A 24,056-nucleotide genomic window follows, 5' to 3' on the forward strand; every position below is an offset into this window, starting at 1 on the left:
TCACTTTACTTGTTTCATTATCAGAGAACCCAAAATCTGATCTTGGAAGGATCAACAGTCTTTGTGGAGATCGAATCTCGAGATCGCATAATTCGACTCGGATCAGGAGGTATTTATGTAAACAGTTTCATTAAATATGAAATTTATTTCTAGTTACATCTACAATCTAGAATAAAGCAATTTTAATTTTAAAAATACTGAAGGTATATGTATAATTGAACTAATATCGGTCAACATAATTTCCCTGATTTTTCGCTGTTTGGTATACATTTCTTTTTCCAAATTATAATAAATATAATTACAAAGAAAGTGAACTATTCCTTGTATTTTAAATGACAATAATTTAAAAATTAAGATAAATTGATATTATCCACTGTAATGAGATAAAAGTGACATAAAACATTAAATTCACAATTAATTAATATTTATCTTAATTTTAGCTATAATTAACTTTTTTTGCTATGATTTTCAACTATACTAATGTTTTAAACTCGCTTAAAAAATAATAATTAATAATTATTGCACAATCGTTATTAATTAATTTCTGTCACGTTCAATTACTTGTGACCAAATCATGACAAGAAATCTAAAAATTCCACGGTACCGCGTACGCACGATTTCACATGATGTTGGAATTTAGTGGAGTCGCGGTTACGCTTTATTGGTGTGAAGGAAAGTTTAGGCCAAGTCTTGTGGCAATGAATTAAACAGATCACAAGAATCGTGTTTTCAACCAACGGAAAATAATGAAAGCGGAAAGGAGAAGAGTTAGAAAACTCTTGGACACATCAAACGTGGACCTGTCCTCATGGGCACATCAAATCCCCCACATTTTGTTTTTTTTAAATGTCCCAACACAATTTGAGTTCAATGTGATTTTTCTCATCTATAAATATTGTAGATATTTCATAAATATGTCGTCAAAATAATATGCATGCATCAAATTCACAACCATCAAAATTTATCACATCAAAAATGACATCGAGACAAAACACACGCAACACATTGTATGAGATTATACATAATATCTTGACGGCTTGGTCAAAAAATTTCTTTTAATATGATCTGAATAAGAATTTTACATTTGAGGTATCGCATTCGCATATTCAATTTAGAAAAAGGACTATTCAAACCATGAAGAAGGTCAAAAGCAAGGGGTCCCCATTAATAATAGTGTGTATGGGCACTCCTTGACTTTAGACTTAACTATATAAATATCCCATATACTTTATAAAATTATAAATATATCCCTTGAGGAATATTAATGTAATTGTCTATTAAGGATGTCAGAAGTTTGTCGAGTGTGTTTGTAATTACAATTATAATTACAATTATAGTTTGAACCCCACGTAACAACCACCAATGATACCATGTGTACTCTTATGATCTTCATTTTCCTCCCTTCAACGCGTGACTGACTTAATCAGAACCTTCTCACAGTGATGCTTACAATTTTTTGCCTTACAGTTCTGATTACAAAATTTCCAACTTATCTTTGAAATATTTAAACCTTTTGTCATTTGGATGAGGACTTTTCTAAATATGAACATGCATAATGTAATAATAATAATAATAATACCAAAAAAAATGATTAATAATCTGAAACAAGAATACAAGGAACCCATAATAACCTAAATATCTGACTACAACAATCAACGTAGAACATGTGAAATCAAACCCCTACAGTAGTAAAATTGATTTTTACTACACATTCATGTACACAGAAGCACAAGGTAATTTGAATCATCAAGCATACAAGTTGAGGGTCATACTCATATGGGAGGAATACACAGTCATCATGCATAATTACGGAGATAAATTTGCAATTAACTTATGAACCTAACTGCGCACCAACAATCTAGATTCATTTAATGAGCAGTCAATATTTCTTAGATGCTACTGATAAACGGGCGACGTGTTAATGAAAAAATACTCAGATACATGCATTCAATACCTAATCCGTGAACTTAGGTGGGAGCTTTGTCACTTGGCGATGTACGTAGAGTCCAAATATCTGATAAGAGAATAAATGTAAAGATATTTTAGCTTAGAATGCTGCAGTAATTGCAAATTTGTGCTACCACTTCTCCGTTCTGAGTAGTATGAAGCCCTTACCTGGAAATTTTCGTCTGCTTATAGCTCAGGATGTACAGCACCTCACAGAAACGATGTCGTCTGGGACAACCAAGAATGTTGGGAAACAACACAGCATGCACCTGCAGAGAAAAGGGAATTGGGGTAGGAAGGGAACCGCGTGGATTTGCTCATTTAAATACTCATCTAGGAACCCACAGTCCTGTCGAAAGATAATGCTAGTCGTAGAATAACAAAGCAGCAATGGTTCTAATGAAGCAATAATATCCTGACACACCTAAGTGAAAATATAGTAACAAAGTGAATTAGTATAGCTATATACTAGCACACAAGTGGCATGCAAAGCCTTTGGCGAATATCAAGCTAAATGATGGTGTGGAAATTAGTAATGCAAGATAATCGAAAGCTTCCGCCTTAAGTAGAAAATGACCAAATATGCAACCATAGTTAAAAAAACCTAATGATTGCATGCGTGTTAACTTGGCTTTTACATAGATGTCTGCCTAAATGCAGGCCTGCAGTCTAATAATTCACATCTGGATACAGGGAAAGAAAAAGGAAATACTGGAAAACGGCACTTGTTATAACCTTTTTTTAATTACAATGGGATCTAGTGAAACTACAAAAGCCAGATCACCCAAAAAATCAGGTAAGTTTAGGTTTAGGCGTGGACGGCGCAGTCTGATGACTAGGAGCCAGCTTTTGCATCAGATGAAGCAGGCCCTTTTTTTGGTCTTTGCATGTTAGGTTCTGCACCAGACTGAGGGTTCCATCACGAGCAAATGAAGACTCAAACTCTTCTAGTATCTTCACAATCTGCCAAAACTCGGGCCTCTTGTCTGGTTGCAATGACCAGCATTGTTCGATTAAAGCTTTCATGGCAGGCGGGCAGTCCACAGGCATGGCGGGCCTCAAGTTCTGTAAAACCCAGATAGCATTGCTTTAGTAAATGATATGAAAAATTAAATATTCTACCATTTGAAGTCTCTGAGACCAGATCAATAAAACAAAACCAGAGCTTGCTACATGAATCTTTTCTCGAACATCAAATTAAACATCAATAGTATGGTGTTCTATTAGCAATTTATATCACAATCTCCAAGTCCATAAACTGTGCTGGCTTAGTTGTATTCTAATAATTTCAAGTGATTGCAATTACGGAAATCAATAGTCATATTTGAGATACAATCGCACAACTAGATAAATGGATTCATTTGAATTAACATGCGGCCCATGATGCCATAAATTCTGTGGTAAAACAAGGTGAGGTATTATGATTACAGGTGATGGACCAAAGAGCTTCCAGAGCCAGGGCAATGTAATATTTCTTCCAACTCAATTTAAGCACCATGTTGTTTAGTTATATGCTAAGGCAGCTAGAAGTCTGTTTGAGTACCCAAGAAAAGAAGGAAGCAAGTTTGGTTGAAGTATATTCCTTTCATCACTATTGCAAATCTCAGGGCAGTACTTTTCAAATTGCATATAAATTACAAGTTCACAAGAGAACACATCAATTTGGAATGCCAAAATAGCTTTCTATATGCTGTTAATGATATGCATTAGAAGAAATCATACAAACTATCAGAGAACAACAATTATACCTTGTTCACCACAGCAAAAGCAGCTTGTATAGGTGTCATATCTTCATAAGGGATGGTTCCTGCTACAAATTCCCATAAAATGAGTCCAAATCCATATACATCGACCTTCCGCCCGTAGTGCTTCCTTTTAATCATCTCAGGTGCCATCCAACGGTAAGTACCTGGATCATCTGCCAGAAGATCACAGTATGCCTCCTCGCAAGCTATGCCAAAATCAGCCACTTTGAGGTGGAAATCTTCGGTGATGAGAACATTTTCAGGTTTGAGATCTCTATGAATGACCCCCTGTGAGTGGATGTATTCCATTGCTCTAGCAATGTCCAAAGCCATTGAGAGCAACTTGTCTAGAGGAAGAGATTTACGCCCAAGCTTGTGCAAGTACGCTCTCAAAGATCCCTCTTGTAAATATTCTGTTATGATGCAAAATACTGGTGGTTTTCGACATGCCGCTACAAACTACATTCCAATAAAATTTTAAAAAAGAATCAGGAATATGCGAAACTGATCATTATTTGTGAGGCGAGGCAAAACGCACACCAATATGCAAAATATCCATGAAAAACACATAAATATAATCTGAAGGGCACAAGCAGTCTTAGCTGTAAATCCCTAATTCTTCGACAACCAGAAAACAGAGAAAAGAGAACTGCCCAATTAATTAGTCAAGAACAGCAGAGACATTGAATAGATAGATAGCAGTACCTTTATAACATTTGGATGATGGAGACGAGACAAGAGAGTGACCTCTCTAGTAAACTGCTTCTCCAACCGAGCACCCAAGGCCCCATTTTCGTCATCATCTGGAACTCTGATTATCTTCACTGCAACCGGTTTGTCCATATAAATCCCATGGTAGAGCTGACTGTGTGCGCCATGAGCAAATCTTAGCCCCAAAAACAACTTTGAAAGATCAACCATATGCTCATCTGCAGTCTCCACAGAGGTGACCCTCCCCCCACCATGATCAAAATACTTGGTCCACGCCGAATCCTTATTCTTGGACTTGCTGCTATAAAATTTCATTGATGTGAAGTGCCTAAGGGGACTTGTAGTTCTTGGAGACTTTGATCCAGGCGACTTCGAAATTGGAGACTTGGTTCCCTGGGACTCCCTATAAAACAACTTTCCAGAACCTCTCTTTTCCAGCTCTTTCCTTCGCGGAACTGGAGTTGAGAACCTCTTCTGATGCGACCGTGCTTCCTTAAAGGTATCAGGAATTTTAATCTCTGGTTGAGGGGATACAGCCCTCGGCTTGTTGGTAGAAGGGTTATTCTGAATGTGGACAACATTTGGTCCAGTTCTCTGCTTCGCACGAGTTGCTTCTGGTCTAGATAAGTTGCCTGAAAATCTATTTGGTACAACAGTGAAAGGTACAGAGGCCAATCTGGAAGAATCAAATCGATGACAAACAGTATGAGAGAAGTTCGTTCTCCTTATCCAAGAAGTAGTCTCTTCCTCCATTCTTGCCAAGTTCAAGAACCTATTATATATCTGCTCACTACTCTGTTCAACTACTCTCCTTCAAAAATCAAGAATTTCCCCCAAAATTCACACACAGTTCACAAAAGCTATTCCAGAAAAGATTTCTACTCCCATCAGGCAACGAAGAGAGAAGAATCAAATTCCACCTCCATCAAACTCTAGGAATTCCTAAACCAATCCAATGGCAGATTACAGAATAGACCTGCAACAGATGCTATAAGAATCAAGAACCCATTAGAGAGAAGCAAAGAACTCTTCAAATCTCAAGCTGCTTTCAGAATAATCAGAACATTAATCCCGAATTCCATCAATATTATTACATGCGGGCAGACCAAACACTGTATCTTACCTCATAAAAATCCAACCAAAGGGTCCAACAACAGAAATAAAACCCTTCCAGCTTCAAAGTCAAACTCCACCTTCCTTCAAAGCCTGAAAATCCCGTACGCACCGCCAGACAAAATGAAGATCAACACGTTAACACAGCAAAAGCCAATTTAATATTACAAGAAAACAAAAGTGTACTCAATTGGCTTGAAAATAAAGGAACACCCATCATCATAATATACCCCATTCTCCCACCAAACAAAACTAATAATTGCTTCAATAGAAAAAACTTGTCTTCGCCCATTAGATTAAACAAAAACAAAGATAAATAAATAAATAAAACACAGGACAATAGGATCTTGACCTACCAAAAGGGTTATATATCCTCCATGCCCTTATTCTTGAAATTCAAAAGAGAAAAAAGGATTCTTAACCAAAAAAACCCATCCCTGAAAAGAGATGATTTTTATTCTTGTTTTATGGATGTAATAATAAAAACTCTTCAAAGTCCATGTAGAATAAGGGGTGCTGAAAATCCAATATCAAGATGATTCCGGACTCTCTTTTTCCGCATAACATTTGTATGCATACGTATGTTATACGGAGAGAGAGGAGAGCTAGAGTTGATTCCTTGGTGGACCCGGTTAAGGTGGAGCGTGATGGGTATGGTGGGAGGTCTGGTCCACTTTTCGGAAAGTCAATAGTGGACAGAGAGAGAAAAGAAAAAAAAAAGAGAGAAAATTGAGGGGTGGGGGGGGGGGGGCGACAGCGAGGGAGAGAGAGATTAGCAGTAGACTAGTAGTGTAAGAAAGGCGAGACGACGAATACAAAAAGTCACTATCCGAAAGAATTGTACTGTAGAGCACGGGGCGTAAAGGAGAAAAAGCAGAACTCAGATATTATGTGGATTTCTTTTTTCCTTTTTCTTTGAAAATAATCCCAAAAAGAAATAAATAAATAAATATCAATCACCAGCAATCATTCCATTTCAGCCTCTCATTCCCTTTATCTTCTTCTGCCCATCAAATTCTCCACCAAACCAGCGGCGGAGGTGGAACGAAATGGGCAGCGCCGACGCTCGCGGCGGGGGGCGTTGGTGGTTGGGGAGTACTCCGATTCTCTGAGGAATTTGGAGTTGAGACGGCGCTCTGGTTTGGCTTTTATCCCTGTGTGGGCTTGTCGAAGATTTCTGAACTATTACTAATTATACGAATGGTCTGAGTCGGCCCAAATAGAAGAAATGGGCCTTGGAAGTGTGAAGCCCAATACAGTATTGGTATGTGTAAAAGCATTAGAGAAACAATGCGGTGAGCGTGGATCGAACACGCGACCTTCAGATCTTCAGTCTGACGCTCTCCCAACTGAGCTATCCCCGCAAACAATACAGTGCACCAGCCGGGAATCGAACCCGGGTCTGTACCGTGGCAGGGTACTATTCTACCACTAGACCACTGGTGCTTATTGATCACAATCCTCAGTTATCTATACATAACCTTGAACTTCACTTAAATTTGATGTAATTATAATTATTTTTTTATTATTTGAAAACTTACAAATATCCATTTGTTATCAACAATCATTTAACAAATACCCTCCTAACAGTCCATTATAATTTTTCAAATAATGATCAGTACTTATAATTATGACAAACTTAAGAAGTGATATTTGCAACTTAACCTTAAAAATATAGAACCATTGAGAGATGATAGATGTTTGAAAATCAATATATTGATATGCATCATGATAACTGACGACTGGTACATGGATTCAATGTATCTACTACTCTATGTATAAGGCCAACTAAGCCGTGAACTTATCAATGAATTCAACTCAACAAGTTTGATACACAAAACTGAAACCAACAATGACTGTAATTTGTTTATAAGATTCATCTCCCCTCTACAATAGTACTACTCGAAGAGAGTGACATGGAAGAAGAAAGTCCCTGTCTGATCTCAGAAAATTCCGGGTGTGAACCAGAACCAATTCCAAGATTTTGATAATGCATAGACATAAGTTCTTTATTTCTCATCTTTTCTAGTAAGTACGTGTCCATCTCCTCTCCTTCAGCTTCGTTCTTGCCTTCAAACAATTCCACTACTTGTCTCATTGTTGGCCTGGCATTGGGGTCTGGATGCACGCATAGCAATCCCAGCTGAAGCACTCTTTCCACTTCCTCTTCATCAATCTCTCCTCTTGCCCTTAACCGTGCATCGATCACACTAAGCAATTCTCCTCGTCTCAAATGTTGCCGTGCCCAATCTACTAATGGTGGCTGGCCTTCTTCAATTGGTCTTCTACCACACATGACCTCCAAGACTAAGACTCCATAACCAAACACATCGGTTTGTGTTGATGACCGGCCGTTCCTCACAATCTCTGGTGCCAAGTACCCGACCGTTCCCACCACACGTGTGGTGCCAGCAACGTTATCGTGGTCATGGATCCTGGCTAACCCAAAATCACCTAAACGTGCATTCATTTCTTTGTCAAGTAACACGTTACTGGCCTTAATGTCACGGTGCAATACCTTGGCCTCCCATCCGTTGTGCAAATACAGAACCCCTGAAGCCACTTGCTTTAGAATTCTTATCCTATCTTCATATCTCAACAACTTACTTTCATCACACTTAAACACCCTCTTGTCAAGACTTCCATTTTCCATGTAATCATACACCAAAACTAGGCTGCCCTTCTCTTTCTTGCACCATCCTCTCAATCCCACCAAATTTCTATGCTTTACTCTTCCAAGGCTCGATATTTCAGCCAAGAATTCTCTTGTCCCTTCACTGTTTTCATGAGAAATGCGCTTCACGGCAACCTCTGATCCTCCAGGCAACACCCCTTTGTACACTTTGCCATTTCCACCAATCCCAATTACATTTTCGTTAGCAAAGCTCTTGGTTGCCAATTCAATTTCTTGATAAGTAATTCTATGCGGCCAATACTCCAATTCCCAGTCTTCCATCTCCTCCCTCTCCTTTCTTATTCTCCTACGCCTTCTAACAAACAAGAAAGCTACAACAGAAAATATGACGGCGGAAAACAAAATCCCCCCAGTCACACCTGCAACAAAACCTTTGGTCCTGCGGATTGGAGTGTTAGGAAGCTCGAACGACGGCAAACCCCCTGTGATCAACCCCTCACTTTGCGAAAAATTCGTGTTGCTGAAACTCCAAGCTAAAATCTTGTGACTTTGAATCATATCCCCGGTAGATGCAGTGAATCCCACATACATTTCATCCTCAAGAACTTGGGAAAGATTAAGAGAAACACTCAGCAGCGGCTGGTTAGGCCTCTTCATCCCCACAGGCGCCATGGTAACGTTAACCACGCTGTCAGCATAATCAATCCAAGCTTGGTAGGTTCTTCCATTATTGAGCAACAAACTCTTGAATGAACTCTCATCGGGACTTCCATCATCTTTTTTCCTGTGATCATCAGGCCAATAACCCGCTTCATAAGCGCTTACGGAATTCAGTGAGTTGACATCAATCCCAACATGATTATCATTGATATCGATAAACTCTTGGTTCCTGAAACAATCAAACTCAACCCCGAATACATGATTACTGGAATTCCCATTGTTGGTGAAGTTCAACAGCCCTAAATGTTGCGCTGAGTTGGTACCTTGGATTCCCTCGCGCGGCGCAAACAAGAAAACTAAGCCGTGCCCAGGGAGCCTGCCCTCGTAAGGCGCCATAGCGAAAATGAAAGAAGTTGAAAAGGGAAGTAGGAGGGATGAATTTGGCTGCTTCATGGGGATTCTTGAGGGGTAAAGAGCACGGCCAATGGCGAAACCGGAGTCTTTGGTAAGTGTAAGAATGCGGGATTCGATGGTGGCGTTGCCGTAGAGCGATACATCAGACAAGTTGAAGCCATTGAAGAGGAAATCAACGGCGGAAGTGAAGTTGATGGTGAAAAATGCGGATAGGATGCATAGCAGAAGTTGGTTGCGGTGTCTCTTCATTGTAGTTGAGCTGATGGAAAGAGGTAACGATAATGGAGATGATGCATTAGAGAGATGATCGAGAAGAGAGGGGGGGGGGGAGAGAGAGAATTTCAAATGGGAAAGAAAAGGTAGTCAAACTTAGACTATTGAATTGCCTTTTTTGCCCTTTGAATTTCTCTGGACAATTAATTCATTTAAAAATAATAATTAGTTCATTCCGCACGTAGTATATGAATATCAAACACTTTTGACTTTTCCTCCCTTCCATTTTTCTCCAATCAAATTATTTCTGCTACTCTCTCAATAATATTTTTTTTTCACTAATAAAAATACTAAATACTTTTCATTATATATCTAATTTTTATATTTAAAAAAAATGTTAATATATACGGAAAGGTCAATATGGTCAGTTTGTAGACAAAAAGAGTCATCATTGAACAACTCAGGCTCAAAGAAGAAAACGGAAGGTTCCAGCTAAGCAACAGACAAGAGAAGTCATAATAATAAATGCTCAGCACCAAAGATCCTTACAGCCAACGGCAGCGGTGGCGAGATGGCGGCTACCCCGCTGACCCTCCAGGACATATATAGGCTGCCTCATCTAGATTTCTTTTTCTATTTTTCCTTTTTATAATTGAAAATCTTTTGTTGTTATTATTTTTATCGAGATAGTGCTTTTTCAACTATCTCAAAATGAAATCTATTCTAAATATATATGTCATGGTTCCTTACTTCGACAGGGTACAAATATCTAAATTTGATATTTTTAGGTACTTTCTCAGACCTATTGCCGATACTAATTCAAAAATTTGTATCCATTTTTCATAATATTATGCATGGATCAAGTATATCATGGCGAATTCTTCAGAAAAAATGGCGTCTTCCACAATGAAATCTGATAAGTAAGATTTCGAGTAAGTGTTTACATAATCTTCTTCTATCCGAAAAAGTGATTCATCGAAATAATGAGTCACCATTGATATCGACACATCTGAGGTCAGAATATGTACACCGTAGTCTTTTAAAATTTAATATAATTATATATAGTTTTCTTAGAATTTTAAAAATTATATCTATTATTCTAATATTTATTTATATCTAATAAATATATTTTTTTATTAGTTAAAATTTATTTAAATAGTTAATATTAATTAATTTTATTTGTTAATTCAACAAATTTGATAATTTTAACAAACATAATAATGTATTTATTAGACAAAAATAAATATCAACGATACTCGATAATATTTCTTAAACTAAAAAATATTCGTATTTAATTACATTAAATTTTATGAAAGGTAAATATAATTATCCTTATTTTTATCAATAGATTCGGCGATGAATATTTTTGCTTTTCTTCACAAAAACCAAAATAAAGAAAATGGGGCAGTGAGGTAGCTATTGCAGAGGCGAAAAGTCCATTTGAATAAACCTCATTTTGACAATGTTTGAAAAGTCGGATCGGTGATTGAATCAAATAAATTATTGAATTATTGGTTCGGTCGAATTCAAAATATTATATATATATATATATATTTGTAACATATCAACATATTATATATCAATTTATTAAACTATATTGGGTGGCTTTGTCCGATATTAAAAAAGATAAATTAAACTTAAACACTTTAGATTATATATATAAAAAATTTAAACCAAACTTATTATCCCACATTAAAAACGCAACTTCAATGTTTTAAACTATAAACGTTGAAAAGCTTAAGCCAAATTTATTAATGCATATTGAAAAATATAAGGCAAAATTTAACACTTTAAACTCTAAATATAGATGAGAAAGCTTAAGCAAAGATAATTATACCACATTGAAAAAATATAAGCCAAATTTAAACCATTTCGGCTATAAACATGAAAAAGTTTAAGCCCAAAAAGATTTAAACTTCACTATATAATAATTTTTTTTAATGGTCAAAATCGATTTTTGACCGATTTTATCAGGTCACTGGTTTTAATCATGTTGGTTTTGGAGGTAGGAATCAGGCCGAACTCATGTTTGGTTCCTGATCGAACTGGCTGGTCCGAACCGAAAATAATGTATTTTAATATTACGTATTCATGCATGTTGGGCACGTAACATATTAACTTTAACCATTATTGACTCTAACATAATTACACATAAATATTTTATAATTTATAAAATTATATTTCTCTAAAATTTATTTTCATTTGATAAATCAGAAAATTCATAGAAGTTGCTAATAGCGGCCAAAAGAAAACTAATGAAAATCTATATTTACCATCGATTGACTTATTGCAGTTTAAAGAAATATTTTCTATACAAATCACCCTTATAGATTTTCATGCGTTAATGCACGCGACAAGATACATTTTCATTCTTATAAAAATAGTTTAGTTAAAAAAAATTATTCGATCTACAATAAGTTTGTAAGGCAATCGATTGTACATGAATTTTTACTTAACTTTTTTATAGAGGTAAGTAAATTCCATATATTTACTAATAAATAAATATATTTATTGTACAAAACAAATATGGAAAATACTAATTATAATTTTTCAAATTACTAAAAATCTATACATAATTATATCCAATCTAATTGGAGAACATTGTAATTATCACAACTATCAATGTCACTCAATTTTTTTTTCTTTTTTTCTTTTTTTAAAAAAAAAGAAAGCGGTTCGCGGAAAAGGTCTCCTAATATAAATAGAATACCAAGTAATCACTACTTGCACTTTCCCACTATTTTGATGCCAAATCCATTGCGCTTTTAAGGAAAGTTTAAATGGTGAGGCATTAAACACGCCTTTTCTTAGTTTGCAACTGCATATAGCCTGACACCATTATTTCATCTGTACCATGGCAGACATTAATGTGTTACTAAGAGAAAACACGATTCTTCATTTAGGCCTGTCTCCTGCCACTATACAAAGATGACTTAAATCCACTTCTGTTCTTGTTTAAAAATATTAATTGATTAATTAAAATGAGATTTTTTTATATTTGATATAATTATAAATAGTTTCATGATATTTGATGAAATTATATACTTTTGGATAAAGAATATAAGTTCGGAGTTATCAATTTTGCTTTTGCTATATTTTTTATTTTTAAGAAAAGAAAAACGGATGAGGTGGATGGAAAGTTTAAAAAAATATCCACTTACCTCCCATAAAAAAATATATTTATTTTTAAATAAATTAAGTTATAATTCATAGCCAACAAAGATATTTTGATTTTTTCACTATAAAAAATAAATGAAAACGTAACGAAAACTAACAAATTGACCAATTATTAGACAATAATTAAAATCTGAGAAATGTTAACAATTTTTAAAAATATTAATAATTATATTAAATTTTTAAAAAACTCGTTATAATTTATTAAAATTAAAATTGTTATTGATTATAGGTTTCACGAGGACTAGGTTGCTCATGCAAAATAACTAACATAGATAATTTCAAATTAAAACTTTACCCAATTTTTTTATTATGAGGCCTGAATCTTACCACTTGAACAGACCTTATTGGGAAACCATTCGGTAGTTTGGTTCGTTGATTTTTTACTCCACTATTAATCCTGTTAATAGTTTGAACATGTTATTATCTCCTTAGCTTATCCTTGTTCAAATTTGATCCAATTAATTTAATTATTGGGTTAAAAGTCACCTTAAATCACTTAAATTAATGAGTTTGTTCTCTCAATAAATTAATTTTTTTGTTTTTGGGAAGGAATGAATTTATTATTCATTGAAATAACTCGATTATAATTATTTCTATAAAAAATATTTAACAAAGACAGGTACAATAGTTATACCATGATGAATAATATCAGATAAATAAAATTTAAACATCTATTATTACAGTATATAACACCCACTATAATGTAGAGCAACACTCCACGCATATAACAAGGTTCGAAATCAAACCTATGACCATAGGATCCCAGTATCGCTAATTGAATTCCATTAATTTTTTTTTAGAGGATTTAGCCATTAAATTTAAAGTTGAATTTTAGTTAATTTAATTTCTATAAAATGTAAATTTATTTATTTAGTTTTGTGTGTGCCTTCACCAATTATCTATTAGTAGACTCACAACTTAATGCAATTTAAAGAAACAATTAAAATTCCCTCGATTAATTAAACAACTTGCAAATTATTATATAATTATTTTAAAAATACCTGAAAAACTATGATCGACACCTAACAACGGTATGCGACAAACATTTGCCCTAACTAAAAATAGAAAAACTTATATAATTATTCAGATGAAATTCAATGATGACCCAAATTGGTGATGGGGATGAGATTTTTACCACTGATTCTCCATCGATTTCAAACAAATTCATAGAAATCAATTACTGCATTCAGCCCTCAATTTTAGCAGATTTGTTTATTCGCTTCCTAAATTGTTTCTTTTGTTGTTCAGTGCTTTGTAATTACTGGACTTTGCGTTGAAGTCCGAGTGTCTCTCTCTTAATTGGTGGGGATTAGTGAAATGTTGATTGTCTTCCTCGGACTGTGTTTTTCTGAATCATAGACTTCTGGTTCGATCAAACACGCATAGATAAAGACAGTTTGTGTTTTGATTGGGTATGCGAAGTTTGGGAACCTTTTAATTTCTCTCTCCTCAGAAGAATTTAAGGCCTAGCTGTTGGGTTCTTGCAGCTCAGGACTCTACATTGCTGTTGTGTTGTAGTAGAGACTGATCATTGTAGTCAAGTGGGTCTCAAACTCTTAAGGGATTCAGCATTGTTCCACGTTCTTCTGCGCGATTGGGTTGGTTTTAAGTGGATTTACAAAGGCAAACTGATAAAGATTCAACTTTTTGGATAGCTTTTACGATTTGAGTATATTGGCAAAAGAGTCTGCCCTTTTGGGTTGTTTTGGGGAATTGAATATCCATTGTGAATGAGGGAAAAGGGGAGATGAGAGGTGAAGTTTGGGGATTTGGAGGACAGCAATGACTACAGGGTCATTGGGTCTTCGATCGTCAGGGAGTTATGGGTCTCTGCAGCAAGTTCAGAACAGTTCGTTATCGTTCTCAATCCAAACTTCACCGCCCTTGTCAAGAAAGCCTTCCAAGATGCTTAAGGAAAAGGACAGATTGTTCTTCTGGATCTTCAGATTTGCGCCGCGAAAGAAGGTCGGAATGCTGCTCTTGTGTCTTGTTTCGCTTGCAGTTTTCATGTGGGTTTTGATTGTTGGCAAAGGTTTGGCTTCATATTCTTCTTCTTTGATTTTTATTTGGATTGAGCTTATGGTAGAGCATGTTGAAGACAAATTGATGGTTAAGCGAATGAGATAATGTAAATTGATAATTGGACATGAGAACAGGGGATAGAATAGATCTTTTAGATGATGACAGAGCTTATGATTTGGCAGTGAAACCAAATGTGGCAGGTTCTTCTATTGCTGAATCCAACTTGGAAGTTCTGGAGAAATATATGCAGAAAATTCACGTAGTTTGCTTATGTCTTTGAGCGCTCTTATGATTTATAGAGTATGCTCTAATATTGTTGGAGGTGGGCTGATTGATAAGGCCTGCATTATTAAGCCAGCTTTTGGATCTGCTCCATGTGGAGAGTATTTATGTTTGGATCTAATTCTTATTAGTTGCAGGTGAAGATGCTCGAGAAAGCATTACTCGAAATGTAAATATTGCACCTGGGCCAATATCTGAGGAGAAAGTTAGCATCGTTGGAGCTCCACCTTCTCAAATTATTGAAATGGAGGGAAGTGCAAATGCTACCCCTCTATCTCCACCGACTGTTTTTTTCACTGGGTACAAGCTTCCTCCTGGGAATCCATGCGAGCATTTTACACTTCCTCCGCCCCCAGCAGATAAAAAGAGGACGGGGCCACGCCGTGAGTTTGAATTCTCATGCTCTTTCTTCACTTGTTCCCTTGAAACTTGATATTAGAAATTTTATCAAGATATAATGTGATATTGACCTAGTAATATTATGACACCCTTTGTTGGACTTTTGTGCTGATTGGTCTTGCAGCATGTCCTGTATGCTACCTTCCTTTGGAGGATGCCATTGCGCTAATGCCTAATGCACCATCCTTTTCTCCTGTACTTAAAGATCTGACATATGTTCATGAAGAAAATTTGTCTAAATCAGAATTTGGAGGTTCGGACTTTGGTGGATATCCTTCACTGAAGCAGAGGAGTGACTCCTATGATATAAGGGAGTCCATGAGTGTGCACTGTGGGTATGTTGTTTCCCTTTGGCACAATTTAGTCCTAATGCTGTAGACTATAGCCTTTTATTTTATATGTAAAGGTGACCGATCACTGATGGGCTAAATAGGTTTGTTGGAGGAGTGAAACCTGGTCATCAGACTGGTTTTGACATTGATGACTCTGATCTTCTTGAGATGGAAAAGTGTCGAGGAGTGGTTGTCGCATCAGCAATATTTGGTACTGGCCTCCTACAACTTTTGGTTTAATTTTAGTCTTTTTGGTACTTAATGTAGGAAATCCATTCTTGACCAGGGGCTTTTGATTTAATAAGGCAACCAAAGAATGTTAGTGAATATTCCCAAAAAACTGTTTGCTTTCATATGTTTGTGGATGAAGAAACAAAAGCCTTTTTGAGGAATTCTAGTGAGCTTGGCAGTGACAAGAAAGTCGGGCTGTGGAGGGTTACTGTTGTCCGGAATCTACCTTATTCTGATCCAAGACGTAATGGAAAGGTAAATGCCCGAAAAAGCTAGCTATTGTATTCCTTGTGCTGAAGTCGGCTTCTCTTTCTGACCTAGAATAACAACTATGCAATTATTGTTGATTTTATTGTTGATGCTGTGGTCGAGAAGGGGGTCAGGGGGAAGGACGAAGTTCACACAATTAAGATTACTATGTTTATGTTATCTTTGACAATAACATGAAGGCAGGATATTTAATTTCCTCTGATTTTCTACTAGTTGTGAATTTTGCTACTGAAATTGCTAAGTTCATTGATCCTGTAACTGAACTTGATTCATTTAATCAGAATTTTTCTGTTTTGTTGATTGTTTATGGCTGTTAATGTAAAGCAAGTGCATCTAGGGAATATCCTTCCAGTGAGACACCATTTTTTACTTTTTAGATTTGCTAGCAACGAGTGCTTCCTGATGTGACTTCAATGTTCAGGTTGTTATTATGTTCTTCGGAATGTTAACTCACTCCTTGCTTTCTGAAATGTTGATGGCATCTTGTACATCTGACGCAACCCAGTTAGCTGCTTGAACTCTTCCTATCAAACTCTCTGACCTTGTTAACACAATCAGTGGTGAATGTATGATGATGTTTCTCACATTGGTGGTATTACCGGATAGTAGTTCAAATGTTCTGGACTTTTGGTTGGAAGCTAAAAGTCATCTTTAATTCTCAATCGTTCTTTTATTTTTGACAATGAAATATGAACAAATGTGATGTATTGGTAATATCTTTATGATGTTCCATCGTTTGGTCATTAGTCACTCTGTATAACCTTTTGGGCGTGCCTTCTAGTTTTGACATGAACCTATGGGGCTTCACAGGTTTAATGTGTACGAATTCAGCTTTGTGCATAATGCTGTTGTCCTAATGGTGTCTAAAATTTGTTAAACTGAGGTTTGCTTTTGCAAATGTAGGTGCCTAAATTACTACTTCACCGCCTTTTCCCTAATGCCCGGTACTCACTGTGGATTGATGCAAAACTTGAGCTGGTTGTGGATCCAATTCAAATTCTCGAAAGGTACATCCAACATGGAACAAGTAGCCTTATTTGTTGTCGCTTCAACTGCAATTTATGCTTGAGTAGTGGTCTAATTGTCCAATTTCATGTCTAAGTTATGATAGAAAGCCTTACATCCTTAACTGATTTAGATCTTACTGTTGTTCTAGCCATCAATTTATTGGTTTGTATAAAATGTATAGTAGATTGTATAGATGACTGACACTCAGCTATTGTTAAAAAATTATTCCAGTTAGACTCTGAATTTTGACAATGCAGACCTTGAACATGTTTTAGAGATGATTTTACTTGTTATTTTTATAACAAGTTTTGTTTGGGATGAGATCAACAATTCAACAGCCATAACATTCTTATCCGATCTAGTAATCTCCAGTCAGAATGTTTTCAAAGCTTAACTGCAATATGCTGTTGTTTTATGCATTTTGTTCTATTCTCTTAAGAAAATGGATAAATAGTTAGCGAGTGAACCACACAACGTCTCTGCAAGAAATGCTTTCTGAGTGAAGTTTCTATTTTTACCTTTTCCAGGTTCTTGTGGAGGAAAAATGCAAGCTTTGCAATATCAAGGCATTATAGGCGTTTTGATGTGTTTGTAGAAGCAGAAGCTAATAAAGCAGCTGGCAAATATGACAATGCTTCCATTGATTTCCAGATTGACTTTTATAAAAAGGAGGGCTTAACACCGTATTCTGCAGCAAAGCTGCCCATTACCAGCGGTAGGGCGGTGCTTCACTAGTTTGCTTTTCTTTTCTGCTACATTTTCATTCCTTAGCTTGAATTTGATAATTTAGAATGTGATTTGCAGATGTTCCTGAAGGATGTGTGATAGTTAGGGAGCACATCCCAATCACCAATCTCTTCACCTGTCTTTGGTTTAATGAAGTGGACCGTTTCACTTCAAGAGACCAGATAAGTTTTTCCACTGTAAGGGACAAGATCCGGTCGAAGACTAACTACACTATCAATATGTTCTTGGACTGCGAAAGACGCAACTTTGTGATCCAGGTAAACTTTGGTTTGTTTGTTCGACATAAATATCTGAGTTACATAAAAAAATTTTCTGGAACAATGATCGTCAGTTATTTACTGTTGCAGGGCTACCACAGAGACCTGCTGGAGCACTGGTCTCCGCCTCCGCCTGCCAGTGTCATTTCCAATGTTCATCCTCCTCCGCCCATAGTTATGGTTGATGGGACAAAAATCCCAACCAACATCAGCACAAGCAGTCCAATCAAGAAGGTGCCCACAAAGCGTGGGAAAGACAGGAGGTGGAGGCGTCACCGGAAAATTGTCATTGGCAGTAAAGATGCCAGTACTAGTAACAATTTTGTCTAGGCAAGATTCTTAATTCTTTCCTCCCCTGTTTCAAGATCATTTAGACCGGGGCTGGGTGCTAACGTCGACATGAGAGTTGTAGGTATATCCCAATACGGCATGGTTCTTTTTCTTTTTTTTTCGTTTTCTGTACTATTTATTTTTGGAGATGCTACATTTATCAATTTTCTAATTGGTGTACATATATATTGATCGTAATAATTACAGACGGGTTTGCCACCATGCCCTTCCGGTGGTGCCCAGTATTTCGTTTCGCTCAGTTTGGTTGGTGGGATTGAAATGAATAGATATGATATTCTTATTTTTGGTGATAATTTTATCTCGTGTTTAATCATAGTAGGTAAATAGCAATGCATTATACAGTTCGTAGTAGCGAGTAAGTTGAAATCGCTAAATAGAAATAACGTCTACTGGTTAAATATTAAGTCATAGACACTAAACCTCAAATTCAAAGAACCTGCAGAAGTTCGTTGCAGGGGAGATTCATGCAATGGCGAATCGACGATGTTTTTCAAACCCTAACCCCTTAACGCCAATCGATCAGAACCCTAACTTTCATTCCCAAACTGTAGCCCCTATGTCAATTCACACACTCCATACGAGCCCATGTTTTCCGTGGTTCAGGGGGAAACTGCAATATTATTTTTGTCTTCTCTTTTTATCCTTTGTGGCAGGATTCACCGAATTTTCATATACGTTTTTATGTTTTTGGTATCTGTCGCTTGAATATTTACATTCGATCACATGATTCACATCAAGGTGAGGAATGAAGAAAGCATTCACACTGAGAGGTTGAAGTACTGTGATGTGACTGACGAGGTCAGTGTTGCATCTCGAAAGCTTACGGTCGCGCGGCATTAATTGAATAGGTCGCGTGCTGATTACTTTTTTGAATGAAATGATTGTACCTGCTTTAAGAATGCTCAACCCAAACAATAGTCTACCCTGTCAACTGATTATTGGCTTCCATTTTCCACATTACATATAGATGAGATTTCAGATATTCCATGCATTGTACTTCCTAGCGCGACTGAAAGTGAAAGCTCCATTAGTAGCAGCAAATGAGAATCCCATACTTTAAACTGTATCGAATGCTTGCCAAGGTAACATTTTGGATTGGGTATTGTGTACAATTTTATTCAGTAAGTTTTCGAATTTTGCCTCAGCATTATGCTATAAGTTGTTGGAGAAAGAGTACTTTTCGGGCTTTATTCAGAGGGAATGTTTTTGCATCTGGCTCCAAAATGCCTTACATGTTATATACATGGAACATGTTATTGCCGTTTATTCTCCCCAGGAGCATCGTTTAGAGATTGGACACTCAAATTATATGTTTGATGTTGATCAACAATTTATAGTCCTCCATATTGATGCAAATTATGCATCTGAAGTTGTACTAGCTGCTTTAACCAGTATTTGATGTTTTGATTGACATATACATACGGTTGGTCCTCTATAAAGTCCTTATGTTAGGTTCATGTACGATGCTCATGGTTGTTTATTGCTTAGACTGTGCCTTGTACGAGGTCTGACTACTCACTCATGACTTTGTATTTAGTTTTGCAGTTGAAAATTGAATCTTGACTGTTGTTTAACTTGCACATATATATGGCATTGAGATATATACAGAGTTCAACGCAGTAAGATCTATTGAATTATCAATTTATCAGCTGTTCCTCTTTTTCAAGCTTTGAAAAATTTGATATCCCTGGTATCGGTGTATCAGGAAGGAATTCCGTAGGTGATCATCGAATTAGGTCATCTGGCAAAGACTAATGTGATCTTGTAATCTTTGATTCCGTCATTTCCATTTCTTCTATAGTTTTAGTGGTTGCTGAATTGAATACTTTGCTTAATTTACTATTTGTATAAAAATGAGATGATAATGAACTGGTAGAAGAGGAATATCTTGCCCTAAATGCTCAAGTTAGGTCCATGTTGACAGAATATATCCTTGTGGGAAGGTAATAGTTTAAGAAAATTCTGTAATTGTCTTTTACATGGAGGCAATAACTAAAGAAGTACACATTCGATCATGAAGCTACTTCGGCACAGATGGTAGGCTGTTTTAAATGTTTTAGTGGTATTGGCATATTGCATCCCGAGGCTTTGTATTTACTGGCACTGCAATACAAATGATCTAGAACTGATATGGAATTTTTTCTACGTTGTTCCTCCACTGTGGTGGCATGGCTGGTGTCTTGCGGCTTTTGCTATTATGCCATTTTTCATCTTACTCCATAAACTGTTTCTTCACTGCAGGATCACCTAGTGAAAGAATTTCCACCCAGAAAACATCTTGAAGAAGGCAGTTTCGTTCTGATGTGCAACAATTTATGGAGAACCAGCAATTCCTATCCCTCAGTCTATGCATATTGAATAACTACGGGTACGAGATTGTGAAGTCTCAACAACTTTACAAGTCTGGTTTGATTGCATCCCGCGGGACAAGAGCTTTTCTTTGCTTTGGGCAAGTTTATCAATAACTGGACATAGTTGCATACATCTGGATAGAGACAATGAAACACCGTGCTATATCTTTCATTTCAAACAGGGGAGGATGCTTCATCCACTGCTTCCCTGGATAAGTAAAGCGACTTTTTGGGCTCACACACTCGATTGACATGAATCTTTCACTTTTACCCACTAAATCCGGTTATGGGATTTCCTTTCCCCCACGTTCTGCATAATCCAATAAAATACAGTATCATTTATCTTGCTGCTTCTTGACTTAATCCACTTCTGTACCGTGCAAGTTGTAGGGAGTGATAACTAGTAAAATCAATTTTTGTTGTCCCACATTGCTTTCAAAAGAAATTCTCAACTTGTTTATATAAAATCTTCCTTTCTGTACTTTCTTTTCTTATGAGTGACATGTCTGTTTTTACAATTCTCTGTTATGAGTGCACGTATTAGAGAATGATATGTTAATTTTGGGGATCAAATAGTATGACGGTTGCACCATTGTCTTACCGAAATTTTGCTTTCATGGCAATGGTTTGTCCACGACACAAGGATAACATTTTCTACATTTCCTACAAGAGTATCTTGTGGTCATCTTGTCAACTAGCATTTGCATCATGACTGAAAAGTATCATTATCTTTACTTGAACTGAAGATAAGAGTTACAAACAGAATAAGCTGATGGTATAGCATCTACCTTAAATTCTCCCTACTTTTTCAATCTTTAAATGTAGAGCATCATGTCTGAATCACAAATCATTGGGTATACTGTTATTTCTGAGTCAGTTGATCACTGAAGTACCAATTGAAAAAAACTTCAATTTACTGTCACTACAGGTTTACTAAAGTTTCTCAAAATCAAAGAAGCAACCTCTCAATCTTCTGTAAGCTGTTTCTCCATTATTCAAATAAGATGTCAATGAAATGTAGGCTTTGGCTCTTACTGTCCAGACATGTCTATCAACATCGAGTCCAAATCATCTGGTCTGACAGCATAATCACTAAAATGCCCATACTTGAAGATTGTTCATGCATGTGGGTGTCTGTCTCTCATTCAAGTCTTGTCACTGTGTATTAATACAGTCAAGCCTATATATATGGTGGCCGTAAAATGCTTTAATTGTTTGAGAATATTCCATACTATTAAAAAAGAATATGTCCAAGTGCTATTGGTGGAGCTCACTTTCTTTGCCACCTGTTTCCCTAAATATGCATATAATCACTTTTTCTAAAGCTTTTATGAGTGCTCCAACTTCTGTTTAAAATATGTAGTTATGGTAATGGAATTCTTTGTCACAAGAACAGTTCCTCCACTTTGCCAAAATGTCTGCCTGGACCCACTTTTAGGTCTTGCCTCTGCATTATTTTGAGTAAAGTTTGATGACAACATCAATACTCACTATTATATAATAATGGGTAAGTTAAAAAGAATTCCACTTATATTTATCTTAATTATAAATATTCTTTATTATTTACAAAATTATAAATATCTTCCAAAACTAAAAGTTTTCTAACAAATATTTCTATGATAGACCGTCACGACGAGTATCTATTAGACGATCATTAATTTTACAGTGTATTTCCAATTTTTTCAAACAATGAATGAGCATTTATAATTATGACAAATTTCAAAAGACTCCGTTGTAATGTACCCTACAATAATATATCGAAACATTTCATGTATCTCTCTATTCATATCTAAATATCTCTATATATATATATTTTTTATGATTTTAGAAATTTTAATGAGTAAGAAAGCTTGTGGAGCGAGCATAGGTGAGATAGGACATAGTGAGAATAATAACAGGAATTGGAATGTTAATGGTGTGGTGGACTTTATACTGTGGTTATCCCAGACATATATGCTTCTTGATTTTTCCTAAACCTGTTGAGGCACTACAAATTTATAATGTTAACAGGAGTAATTCTACAACTTTTCTTCCACAAGGGGAAAGGCAGAGAAGTGGTAGTGGGGTCCTGAGATCTTCTCACCCTTCATAGTTGCCATCTTCAATTACAATTCATTTTTCATTGTCCTCAGTCACAGAATCCTACCAAAATCTAATTCCCTGTATGTGATGGTCCCCTAAGATCACCAACAATATATGTATATAAGTAAACACCATACCAAGACAAGTTCATTAAAAAACAGGAAAGTAGTGGTGGAAGGCTTTTTTGTAATCCACCAAAAGAAGAAGACAAAGAGAAAGAAAAGGGCAATTGTCATAGTAATAAACACATTTGCACTTGTGATTGTGTGAATTGGAAAAGGGTTAAATTAGGAGCAAGTCATTTTCATCATCATCATCTTTATATATACATGCATGTGTGTGTGTGTAGGTAAAATTAAAGACCCATTTGCACTTGTGATTGTGTGTGTGCCTTTCCGACTAAGATATGTAATAGTGTTATTAGTGGTGGATGTTGTTAGAGTTGAAGACTAATGAACCAACAATGCTCTTGTCTTAATATTTATTTATTTTCTTGTAAGAATTGACGTTCAAAACATAGCTTAGAGTACTTGCCTCTCTTACAACCTAAAAACTTAGTTTAGTACAATGGAGACTGACGTCACTGTCAAAAGTGCCTTGCTCCAATTCCGACTTCCAACATCATGAGACTTGAGGTCTTTTTCAATTTAGTAGCGCACAATTATATACATACCAATATTTATTTACCTATTAAGTACTATTTTGTTTGATAAAATGTGTGTTGATTTAACATATTATTAAATATATTTAATTTTTCTATAAAATAATAATTTTAATTTTTTTAATATGTTAAGCGCATTTAAATATTAATAATATAGATAAATTATTTATTTAGCTTCATTAAATTTCAATAGACATAAGAAAAATTTATAGAGTAGAGTTAATAATAGGAGTTGGGCATCACATGATAGGCATAACCTTTTGCATTGACTCAAAATAAAAGTGCTTCCACCCATCCACTGGGCCGACACATCGGATTGTCATCACTGTGTTCCTCGCCACGTGTCTGCTTAAGACAAATTGATCAGAATCAATCTTGCTACAAATTACAAGAATTTGAGAGCAATCAATCTACCCACTCACTCTGGAAATTGGGGTTAAGGCTCTCA

At 36.0% G+C, this 24,056-nt stretch overlaps 3 protein-coding genes, 1 long non-coding RNA gene and 2 other non-coding genes across 11 annotated transcripts; 2 read left to right on the forward strand and 4 right to left on the reverse strand.

Moving 5' to 3' along the window:
* Positions 1 to 2,490: 2,490 nt before the first annotated feature.
* On the reverse strand, positions 2,491 to 6,646 carry LOC105167901 (Protein kinase superfamily protein). 5 transcript variants are annotated; one of them, XM_088883984.1, is made up of 5 exons: positions 6,477 to 6,646; positions 5,527 to 5,609; positions 4,398 to 5,379; positions 3,696 to 4,151; positions 2,491 to 3,012 (listed from the first exon to the last, which is right to left on the reverse strand). In XM_088883984.1, the coding sequence occupies exons 3-5, from the start codon at positions 5,154 to 5,156 to the stop codon at positions 2,740 to 2,742; spliced, it is 1,488 nt and encodes a 495-aa protein (XP_088740110.1). In that variant the 5' UTR covers positions 5,157 to 5,379; positions 5,527 to 5,609; positions 6,477 to 6,646; the 3' UTR covers positions 2,491 to 2,739. The 5 variants fall into 5 exon arrangements, with proteins under 5 accessions (XP_088740110.1, XP_088740109.1, XP_011086067.1 ...); XM_088883983.1 differs by having other exon boundaries at positions 4,398 to 5,391; XM_011087765.3 differs by lacking the exon at positions 6,477 to 6,646 and adding an exon at positions 5,873 to 6,240.
* Positions 6,647 to 6,807: 161 nt separating this feature from the next.
* TRNAF-GAA (transfer RNA phenylalanine (anticodon GAA)) lies at positions 6,808 to 6,880 on the reverse strand. Its single transcript has one exon. It is a non-coding gene; the product is annotated as a tRNA-Phe (tRNA).
* An 11-nt stretch (positions 6,881 to 6,891) lies between these two features.
* Positions 6,892 to 6,962, reverse strand: TRNAG-GCC (transfer RNA glycine (anticodon GCC)). The gene has a single exon. It is a non-coding gene; the product is annotated as a tRNA-Gly (tRNA).
* A 252-nt stretch (positions 6,963 to 7,214) lies between these two features.
* LOC105167903 (L-type lectin-domain containing receptor kinase VII.1) lies at positions 7,215 to 9,539 on the reverse strand. Its single transcript, XM_088883081.1, has one exon. It carries the CDS (start codon positions 9,472 to 9,474, stop codon positions 7,393 to 7,395), a length of 2,082 nt encoding a protein of 693 aa, XP_088739207.1. The 5' UTR covers positions 9,475 to 9,539; the 3' UTR covers positions 7,215 to 7,392.
* Positions 9,540 to 13,688: 4,149 nt separating this feature from the next.
* LOC105167904 (putative hexosyltransferase MUCI70) lies at positions 13,689 to 18,752 on the forward strand. Of its 2 annotated transcripts, none has more exons than XM_020696485.2 (9): positions 13,689 to 14,647; positions 15,051 to 15,302; positions 15,443 to 15,653; positions 15,752 to 15,861; positions 15,937 to 16,136; positions 17,055 to 17,158; positions 17,687 to 17,874; positions 17,964 to 18,163; positions 18,254 to 18,752. In XM_020696485.2, the coding sequence occupies exons 1-9, from the start codon at positions 14,398 to 14,400 to the stop codon at positions 18,491 to 18,493; spliced, it is 1,755 nt and encodes a 584-aa protein (XP_020552144.1). In that variant the 5' UTR covers positions 13,689 to 14,397; the 3' UTR covers positions 18,494 to 18,752. The 2 variants fall into 2 exon arrangements, with proteins under 2 accessions (XP_020552144.1, XP_011086071.1); XM_011087769.3 differs by having other exon boundaries at positions 13,691 to 14,647; positions 15,057 to 15,302.
* A 566-nt stretch (positions 18,753 to 19,318) lies between these two features.
* On the forward strand, positions 19,319 to 21,214 carry LOC148787261 (uncharacterized). Its single transcript, XR_016066876.1, has 2 exons — positions 19,319 to 19,596; positions 20,756 to 21,214. It is a non-coding gene; the product is annotated as an uncharacterized LOC148787261 (long non-coding RNA).
* The last annotated feature ends 2,842 nt before the right edge of the window (positions 21,215 to 24,056 follow it).

This window comes from Sesamum indicum, linkage group LG8, assembly GCF_026168435.1.
Source record: "Sesamum indicum cultivar Baizhima isolate 11 linkage group LG8, ASM2616843v1, whole genome shotgun sequence".
NCBI classification, from domain to species: domain Eukaryota; kingdom Viridiplantae; phylum Streptophyta; class Magnoliopsida; order Lamiales; family Pedaliaceae; genus Sesamum; species Sesamum indicum.

Bases quoted from the DNA above. Each gene is read 5' to 3' on its own strand.
- LOC105167903 (XM_088883081.1), bottom strand. From the start codon at position 9,474: ATGAAGAGACACCGCAACCAACTTCTGCTATGCATCCTATCCGCATTT.
- LOC105167901 (XM_088883984.1), bottom strand. From the start codon at position 5,156: ATGGAGGAAGAGACTACTTCTTGGATAAGGAGAACGAACTTCTCTCAT. The intron at 4,152-4,397 runs GTACTGCTATCT...ATTGGAATGTAG, and splicing joins ATCATCCAAATGTTATAAAG to TTTGTAGCGGCATGTCGAAA. The intron at 3,013-3,695 runs GTATAATTGTTG...TGGGTTTTACAG, and splicing joins CTTTTGCTGTGGTGAACAAG to AACTTGAGGCCCGCCATGCC.
- LOC105167904 (XM_020696485.2), top strand. From the start codon at position 14,398: ATGACTACAGGGTCATTGGGTCTTCGATCGTCAGGGAGTTATGGGTCT. The intron at 14,648-15,050 runs GTTTGGCTTCAT...AATTCTTATTAG, and splicing joins GGTTTTGATTGTTGGCAAAG to TTGCAGGTGAAGATGCTCGA. The intron at 15,303-15,442 runs GTGAGTTTGAAT...TTGGTCTTGCAG, and splicing joins AAAGAGGACGGGGCCACGCC to CATGTCCTGTATGCTACCTT.